Source organism: Hyla sarda, chromosome 1 (genome assembly GCF_029499605.1).
Source record: "Hyla sarda isolate aHylSar1 chromosome 1, aHylSar1.hap1, whole genome shotgun sequence".
Taxonomy (NCBI): domain Eukaryota; kingdom Metazoa; phylum Chordata; class Amphibia; order Anura; family Hylidae; genus Hyla; species Hyla sarda.
In genome coordinates this window covers 4698987-4708297 of record NC_079189.1, presented here as the reverse complement: position 1 = coordinate 4708297, position 9311 = coordinate 4698987, and the positions used below count along the sequence as shown (strand labels likewise).

Below are 9311 nucleotides of genomic sequence, written 5' to 3'. Positions count from 1 at the left end.
GTGGGGGCGGAGCTCAGCAGGATAGAGGAGATTGTGGCTGAAGGACCTGTGAGGATGGTCATGTGACAGGAGTGGGCGGGGCTCAGCATTATAGGATAGGAATATAGGGTAAGGTAAGATTACAGGAGGTTTGTTACATTGTGTCAGCTTTATAGGTGAAACCATCATCTCCTTCTCCTGAATGATCCCCCAAGGATGGACAAGGACAGGAATGAGATGACTAAGAGAATATTACACTTCACCTTGGAGATCCTCCACCTGCTGACCGGAGAGGTGAGGTGACCCATCTACATTTCCACCATTGTTGTCCCCCATCTACATTTCCACCATTGTTGTCCCCCCATCTACGTTTCCACCATTGTTGTACCCCCATCTACATTTCCACCATTGTTGTCCTCCCATCTACATTTCCACCATTGTTGTCCCCATCTACATTTCCACCATTGTTGTCCCCATCTACATTTCCACCATTGTTGTCTCCATCTACATTTCCACCATTGTTGTCCCCATCTACATTTCCACCATTGTTGTCTCCATCTACATTTCCACCATTGTTGTCCCCCATCTACATTTCCTCCATTGTTGTCCCCCATCTACATTTCCACCATTGTTGTCCCCCATCTATATTTCCTCCATTGTTGTCCCCCATCTACATTTCCACCATTGTTGTCCCCCATCTACATTTCCACCATTGTTGTCCCCATCTACATTTCCACCATTGTTGTCCCCATGTACATTTCCACCATTGTTGTCCCCATCTACATTTCCACCATTGTTGTCCCCATCTATATTTCCTCCATTGTTGTCCCCCATCTACATTTCCACCATTGTTGTCCCCCATCTACATTTCCACCATTGTTGTCCCCATCTACATTTCCACCATTGTTGTCCCCATCTACATTTCCACCATTGTTGTCCCCCATCTACATTTCCACCATTGTTGTCCCCCATCTACATTTCCACCATTGTTGTCCCCATCTACATTTCCACCATTGTTGTCCCCATCTACATTTCCACCATTGTTGTCCCCCATCTACATTTCCACCATTGTTGTCCCCCCATCTACGTTTCCACCATTGTTGTCCCCATCTACATTTCCACCATTGTTGTCCCCCATCTACGTTTCCACCATTGTTGTCCCCCATCTACGTTTCCACCATTGTTGTCCCCCCATCAACGTTTCCACCATTGTTGTCCCCCCATCTACATTTCCACCATTGTTGTCCCCCATCTACATTTCCACCATTGTTGTCCCCATCTACATTTCCACCATTGTTGTCCCCCATCTACATTTCCACCATTATTGTCCCCCATCTACATTTCCACCATTGTTGTCCCCATCTACATTTCCACCATTGTTGTCCCCATCTACATTTCCACCATTGTTGTCCCCATCTACATTTCCACCATTGTTGTCCCCATCTACATTTCCACCATTGTTGTCCCCCCATCTACGTTTCCACCATTGTTGTCCCCATCTACATTTCCACCATTGTTGTCCCCCATCTACGTTTCCACCATTGTTGTCCCCCCATCAACATTTCCACCATTGTTGTCCCCCCATCTACATTTCCACCATTGTTGTCCCCATCTACGTTTCCACCATTGTTGTCCCCCCATCTACGTTTCCACCATTGTTGTCTCCATCTACATTTCCACCATTGTTGTCCCCCCATCTACATTTCCACCATTGTTGGCCCCCATCTACATTTCCACCATTGTTGTCCCCCCATCTACATTTCCACCATTGTTGTCCCCATCTACATTTCCACCATTGTTGTCCCCCCATCTACATTTCCACCATTGTTGTCCCCCCATCTACATTTCCACCATTGTTGTCTCCATCTACATTTCCACCATTGTTGTCCCCATCTACATTTCCACCATTGTTGTCCCCATCTACATTTCCACCATTGTTGTCCCCATCTACATTTCCACCATTGTTGTCCCCCATCTACATTTCCACCATTGTTGTCCCCATCTACATTTCCACCATTGTTGTCCCCATCTACATTTCCACCATTGTTGTCTCCATATCTACATTTCCACCATTGTTGTCCCCATCTACATTTCCACCATTGTTGTCCCACATTTACATTTCCACCATTGTTGTCTCCCATCTACATTTCCACCATTGTTGTCCCCCATCTACATTTCCACCATTGTTGTCCCCCATCTACATTTCCACCATTGTTGTCCCCCATCTACATTTCCACCATTGTTGTCCCCATCTACATTTCCACCATTGTTGTCCCCATCTTTGGAGCCGCTCTATGTTCTGGATGTCTCTTTGTAGGTGAGGTCTCCAGAACTGACCCCAGTATTCCAGATGTGCTCACTAGAGCTCTATACAGGGGGCACAATCTCCTCTTTGTAGTGAGGGAGAAATACTGGGGTCAGTCCCCTCATTGTCTCCATACACAGGATTACACCATAGTGAAGAAGATATGGGGGGAGTGTGTGGCCCCCAGCAGCCATCTCCATGAGTCAGGAGGACGGAGCAGGGCCCGGGACCCCAACACGGAGCCTCCACCTCACTCACTGATACATGAGGAGAAGATCCTAGAGCTCATCCACAGGATCACTGAGCTGCTGACTGGAGAGGTGACCCTGCTGGGACATTATACAGTAATGGAGGGGTCTGGTGATGACTGGAGAGGTGACACTGCTTGGACATTATACAGTAATGGAGGGGTCTGGTGATGACTGGAGAGGTGACACTGCTGGGACATTATACAGTAATGGAGGGGTCTGGTGATGATTAGAGAGGTGACACTGCTGGGACATTATACAGTAATGGAGGGGTCTGGTGATGACTGGAGAGGTGACACTGCTGGGACATTATACAGTAATGGAGGGGTCTGGTGATGACTGGAGAGGTGACACTGCTGGGACATTATACAGTAATGGAGGGATCTGGTGATGACTGGAGAGGTGACACTGCTGGGACATTATACAGTAATGGAGGGGTCTGGTGATGACTGGAGAGGTGACACTGCTGGGACATTATACAGTAATGGAGGGGTCTGTTGATGACTGGAGAGGTGACACTGCTGGGACATTATACAGTAATGGAGGGGTCTGGTGATGACTGGAAAGGTGACACTGCTGGGACATTATACAGTAATGGAGGGGTATGGTGATGACTGGAGAGGTGACCCTGCTGGGACATTATACAGTAATGGACCGGTCTGGTGATGACTGGAGAAGTGACACTGCTGGGACATTATACAGTAATGGAGGGGTCTGGTGATGACTGGAGAGGTGACACTGCTGGAACATTATACAGTAATGGAGGGGTCTGGTGATGATTAGAGATGTGACACTGCTGGGACATTATACAGTAATGGAGGGGTCTGGTGATGACTGGAGAGGTGACACTGCTGGGACATTATACAGTAATGGAGGGGTCTGGTGATGACTGGAGAGGTGACACTGCTGGGGCTTTATACAGTAATGGAGGGGACTGGTGATGATTAGAGAGGTGACACTGCTGGGACATTATACCGTAATAGAGGGGTCTGGTGATGATTAGAGAGGTGACACTGCTGGGACATTATACAGTAATGGAGGGGTCTGGTGATGACTGGAGAGGTGACACTGCTGGGACATTATACAGTAATGGAGGGGTCTTGTGATGATTAGAAAGGTGACACTGCTGGGACATTATACAGTAATGGAGGGGTCTGGTGATGACTGGAGAGGTGACACTGCTGGGGCATTATACAGTAATGGAGGGGTCTGGTGATGACTGGAGAGGTGACACTGCTGGGACATTATACAGTAATGGAGGGGTCTGGTGATGATTAGAGAGGTGACACTGCTGGGACATTATACAGTAATGGAGGGGTCTGGTGATGACTGGAGAGGTGACACTGCTGGGACATTATACAGTAATGGAGGGGTCTGGTGATGACTGGAGAGGTGACACTGCTGGGACATTATACAGTAATGGAGGGGACTGGTGATGATTAGAGAGGTGACACTGCTGGGACATTATACAGTAATAGAGGGGTCTGGTGATGATTAGAGAGGTGACACTGCTGGGACATTATACAGTAATGGAGGGGTCTGGTGATGACTGGAGAGGTGACACTGCTGGGACATTATACAGTAATGGAGGGGTCTGGTGATGACTGGAGAGGTGACACTGCTGGGACATTATACAGTAATGGAGGGGTCTGGTGATGACTGGAGAGGTGACACTGCTGGGACATTATACAGTAATGGAGGGGTCTGGTGATGATTAGAGAGGTGACACTGCTGGAACATTATACAGTAATGGAGGGGTCTGGTGATGATTAGAGATGTGACACTGCTGGGACATTATACAGTAATGGAGGGGTCTGGTGATGACTGGAGAGGTGACACTGCTGGGACATTATACAGTAATGGAGGGGTCTGGTGATGACTGGAGAGGTGACACTGCTGGGGCTTTATACAGTAATGGAGGGGACTGGTGATGATTAGAGAGGTGACACTGCTGGGACATTATACAGTAATAGAGGGGTCTGGTGATGATTAGAGAGGTGACACTGCTGGGACATTATACAGTAATGGAGGGGTCTGGTGATGACTGGAGAGGTGACACTGCTGGGACATTATACAGTAATGGAGGGGTCTTGTGATGATTAGAAAGGTGACACTGCTGGGACATTATACAGTAATGGAGGGGTCTGGTGATGACTGGAGAGGTGACACTGCTGGGGCATTATACAGTAATGGAGGGGTCTGGTGATGACTGGAGAGGTGACACTGCTGGGACATTATACAGTAATGGAGGGGTCTGGTGATGACTGGAGAGGTGACACTGCTGGGACATTATACAGTAATGGAGGGGTCTGGTGATGACTGGAGAGGTGACACTGCTGGGACATTATACAGTAATGGAGGGGTCTGGTGATGACTGTAGAGGTGACACTGCTGGGACATTATACAGTAATGGAGGAGACTGGTGATGATTAGAGAGGTGACACTGCTGGGACATTATACAGTAATAGAGGGGTCTGGTGATGATTAGAGAGGTGACACTGCTGGGACATTATACAGTAATGGAGGGGTCTGGTGATGACTGGAGAGGTGACACTGCTGGAGCTTTATACAGTAATGGAGGGGACTGGTGATGATTAGAGAGGTGACACTGCTGGGACATTATACAGTAATAGAGGGGTCTGGTGATGATTAGAGAGGTGACACTGCTGGGACATTATACAGTAATGGAGGGGTCTGGTGATGACTGGAGAGGTGACACTGCTGGGACATTATACAGTAATGGAGGGGTCTTGTGATGATTAGAAAGGTGACACTGCTGGGACATTATACAGTAATGGAGGGGTCTGGTGATGACTGGAGAGGTGACACTGCTGGGGCATTATACAGTAATGGAGGGGTCTGGTGATGACTGGAGAGGTGACACTGCTGGGACATTATACAGTAATGGAGGGGTCTGGTGATGATTAGAGAGGTGACACTGCTGGGACATTATACAGTAATGGAGGGGTCTGGTGATGACTGGAGAGGTGACACTGCTGGGACATTATACAGTAATAGAGGGGTCTGGTGATGACTGGAGAGGTGACACTGCTGGGACATTATACAGTAATGGAGGGGTCTGGTGATGACTAGAGAGGTGACACTGCTGGGACATTATACAGTAATGGAGGGGTCTGGTGATGACTGGAGAGGTGACACTGCTGGGACATTATACAGTAATGGAGGGGTCTGGTGATGACTGGAGAGGTGACACTGCTGGGACATTATACAGTAATGGAGGGGTCTGGTGATGATTAGAGAGGTGACACTGCTGGGACATTATACAGTAATGGAGGGGTCTGGTGATGACTGGAGAAGTGACACAGCTGGGACATTATACAGTAATGGAGGGGTCTGGTGATGATTAGAAAGGTGACCCTGCTGGGACATTATACAGTAATGAAGGGGTCTGGTGATGACTGGAGAGGTGACCCTGCTGGGACATTATACAGTAATGGAGGGGTCTGGTGATGACTGGAGAGGTGACACTGCTGGGACATTATACAGTAATGGAGGGGTCTGGTGATGACTGGAGAGGTGACCCTGCTGGGACATTATACAGTAATGGAGGGGTCTGGTGATGACTGGAGAGGTGACACTGCTGGGACATTATACAGTAATGGAGGGGTCTGGTGATGACTGGAGAGGTGACACTGCTGGGACATTATACAGTAATGGAGGGGTCTGGTGATGACTGGAGAGGTGACACTGCTGGGACATTATACAGTAATGGAGGGGTCTGGTGATGACTGGAGAGGTGACCCTGCTGGGACATTATACAGTAATGGAGGGGTCTGGTGATGACTGGAGAGGTGACACTGCTGGGACATTATACAGTAATGGAGGGGTCGGGTTGTGACTGGAGAGGTGACACTGCTGGGACATTATACAGTAATGGAGGGGTCTGGTGATGATTAGAGAGGTGACACTGCTGGGACATTTTACAGTAATGGAGGGGTCTGGTGATGACAGGAGAGGTGACACTGCTGGGACATTATACAGTAATGGAGGGGTCTGGTGATGATTAGAGAAGTGACACTGCTGGGACATTATACAGTAATGGAGGGGTCTGGTGATGATTAGAGAGGTGACACTGCTGGGACATTATACAGTAATGGAGGGGTCTGGTGATGACTGGAGAGGTGACACTGCTGGGACATTATACAGTAATGGAGGGGTCTGGGCATGACTGGAGAGGTGACACTGCTGGGACATTATACAGTAATGGAGGGGTCTGGTGATGATTAGAGAGATGACACTGCTGGGACATTATACAGTAATGGAGGGGTCTGGTGCTGACTGGAGAGGTGACACCGCTGGGACATTATACAGTAATGGAGGGATCTGGTGATGATTAGAGAGGTGACACTGCTGGGACATTATACAGTAATGGAGGGGTCTGGTGATGGCTGGAGAGGTGACACTGCTGGGACATTATACAGTAATGGAGGGGTCTGGTGATGACTGTATCATTGTGTGTCAGGTTCCTATAAGGTGTCAGGATGTGGCGGTCTATTTCTCCATGGAGGAGTGGGAGTATGTAGAAGGACACAAGGATCTGTACCAGGACATGATGGAGGATCACCGGCCCCTCACATCACAAGGTAAGAAGAGACAACTATAGCATTGATTACAGATGAGAAAATGGTTTCTTACGTTTTTTCTTTTTTTTTTCTACTTCTCGAAATATTCAGATTTTTACAAATCTAAATTTTTTTGAGAGTTTTTTTTGAATCATATGAGAATGAATCACATGACCGTGTTAAAACATTTAAATAACTCCCCAGTATTGTAATGGCTGGAAATGTTTCTCTATGGTGAGGCATGTGATTTTACCTCGTATTAACGATCTTGGCTTTTCATGATGTTTGCATCGGTAAGTCTTGCAGGTAGTTTACCCCCCTATATAGTTTGACCATGAAGGTAGGTCCTCCCCTTAAGGTAGCTTGGCCCCTGTATTTAGGACGCCTCTGTATGTAGTTTTTTTCTCCTGTATGTAGTATGCTTTTTGTTCATAGACCCCCCCCCCTCGTAGGCAGTTCGCCCCCACTGTATATAGAACCTACCTGTAGTTACCTGACGCCTGTGGTGGTGTTAAGCGAAAGGCGCCCTAACGTGCGCCATTTCCGTGGTTTGACAATAAAAAAATAACTCATCCCATTTTTATCCCAACAGAAAATCCCAGTAAGAATTCTGAGGGAAACTTCATGTTATCCCTGAATGATAAAGGAGAAGATGAAGATATGATGGAGCGCTCCTCAGGAGAAGACCTCCTTACCCCTAATGTCCATCCAGATCTATCCTATAATAATCCACCTGATCATGAGGAACCTTCTCCTGACCAACCACACATTGTTACCTCAAGGACAAATCAAAAAGGGGAGAAAAGGATTCAGTGTAATGAATGTGGAAAACGGTTTACAAAAAGATCAGGTCTTTTTATACATAGAAGAATTCACACAGGGCTGAAGCCTTATCCATGTGTTGAATGTGGGAAATGTTTTACACGTAAATCCCATCTTGATAAACATAAGTTAAGTCACACAGGAGAGAAGCCGTATTCATGTTTAGAATGTGAGAAATGTTTTGTAAGTAAATCTGATCTGGCCAAACATGAGAAAGTTCATAGAGGAGAAAAGGCGTATACATGTTCAGATTGCGGGAAATGTTTTACAGATAAATCAAATCTTGCTAGGCACGAGAGAATTCACACCGGAGAGAAGCCGTATTCATGTTCACAATGTGGAAAATGTTTTACCCAGAAATCCCATCTTGTTATCCATGAGAGAAATCACAAAGGAGAGAAGCCGTATTCGTGTTCGGAATGCGGGAAATGTTTTTCAGATAAATCAAATCTTGTTACACACGAGAGAAGTCACACAGGAGAGAGGCCCTATTCATGTTCTGAATGTGGGAAATGTTTTATTATTAAAATCAGCCTCAAGAATCATATGAAAAGTCACACGAGAAAGAAGCTATGTTGATGTACAGAATGTTGGAAATATTATAGGAGGAAACATCTGGTTATTCAGAAGTTTAAAAGTGGAATGAGTCTTGATCGGCCAAATATTTTTAATTATTTTAGAGATGACCTGTGAGTGGGGTTCATGGAGAAAAATTGATCTTTGTCAAAGCTGTGAAACTGAAATAAATAACTATTCTAATAAGGTTCACGGCGACATTTCATTCATTTATATAGGTGCGATATATTCCATAGTCGAAATAAAAAAAACGTTGTGTCTGGCCGCACATATTCCATAAAACCTCGAAACTTTAAAGGGGTATTCCAGGAAAAAACTTTTTTTTTATATGTATATCAACTGGCTCCAGAAATGTAAACAGATTTGTAAATTAGTTCTATTAAAAAATCTTAATCCTTTCAGTACTTATGAGCTTCTGAAGTTAAGGTTGTTCTTTTCTGTCTAAATCTTCTCTGATGACACCTGTCTTGGGAACCGCCCAGTCTAGAAGCAAATCCCCATAGCAAACCTCTTCTAAACTGGGCGGTTCCCGAGACAGGTGTCATCAGAGAGCACTTAGACAGAAAAGAACAACCTTAACTTCAGAAGCTCATAAGTACTGGAAGGATTACGATTTTTTAATAGAAGTAATTTACAAATCTGTTTAACTTTCTGGAGCCAGTTGATATATATAAAAAAGTTTTTTTCCTGGAATACCCCTTTAATTCTTCAAAGTAAAACCATCATGTAGGTACAAACACAAAAATGCACAAAAATGATTTATTTTATGATTCTTGGTGCCTTCATGAGCTGATCACT

At 45.9% G+C, this 9311-nt stretch overlaps 1 protein-coding gene across 2 annotated transcripts; it reads left to right on the top strand.

Annotated features, from left to right (window-relative positions):
- Positions 1-58: 58 nt before the first annotated feature.
- LOC130287161 (oocyte zinc finger protein XlCOF6.1-like) lies at positions 59-8695 on the top strand. Of its 2 annotated transcripts, none has more exons than XM_056537331.1 (4): positions 59-273; positions 2401-2604; positions 7016-7136; positions 7708-8695. In XM_056537331.1, the coding sequence occupies exons 1-4, from the start codon at positions 196-198 to the stop codon at positions 8514-8516; spliced, it is 1212 nt and encodes a 403-aa protein (XP_056393306.1). In that variant the 5' UTR covers positions 59-195; the 3' UTR covers positions 8517-8695. The 2 variants fall into 2 exon arrangements, with proteins under 2 accessions (XP_056393306.1, XP_056393316.1); XM_056537341.1 differs by having other exon boundaries at positions 60-273; positions 2425-2604.
- Positions 8696-9311: the final 616 nt, after the last annotated feature.

Coding starts and splice junctions, on each gene's coding strand:
- LOC130287161 (XM_056537331.1), top strand. CDS start 196: ATGGACAAGGACAGGAATGAGATGACTAAGAGAATATTACACTTCACC. Junction 274..2,400: donor TCCACCTGCTGACCGGAGAG/GTGAGGTGACCC, acceptor TACTGGGGTCAG/TCCCCTCATTGTCTCCATAC. Junction 2,605..7,015: donor CTGAGCTGCTGACTGGAGAG/GTGACCCTGCTG, acceptor ATTGTGTGTCAG/GTTCCTATAAGGTGTCAGGA.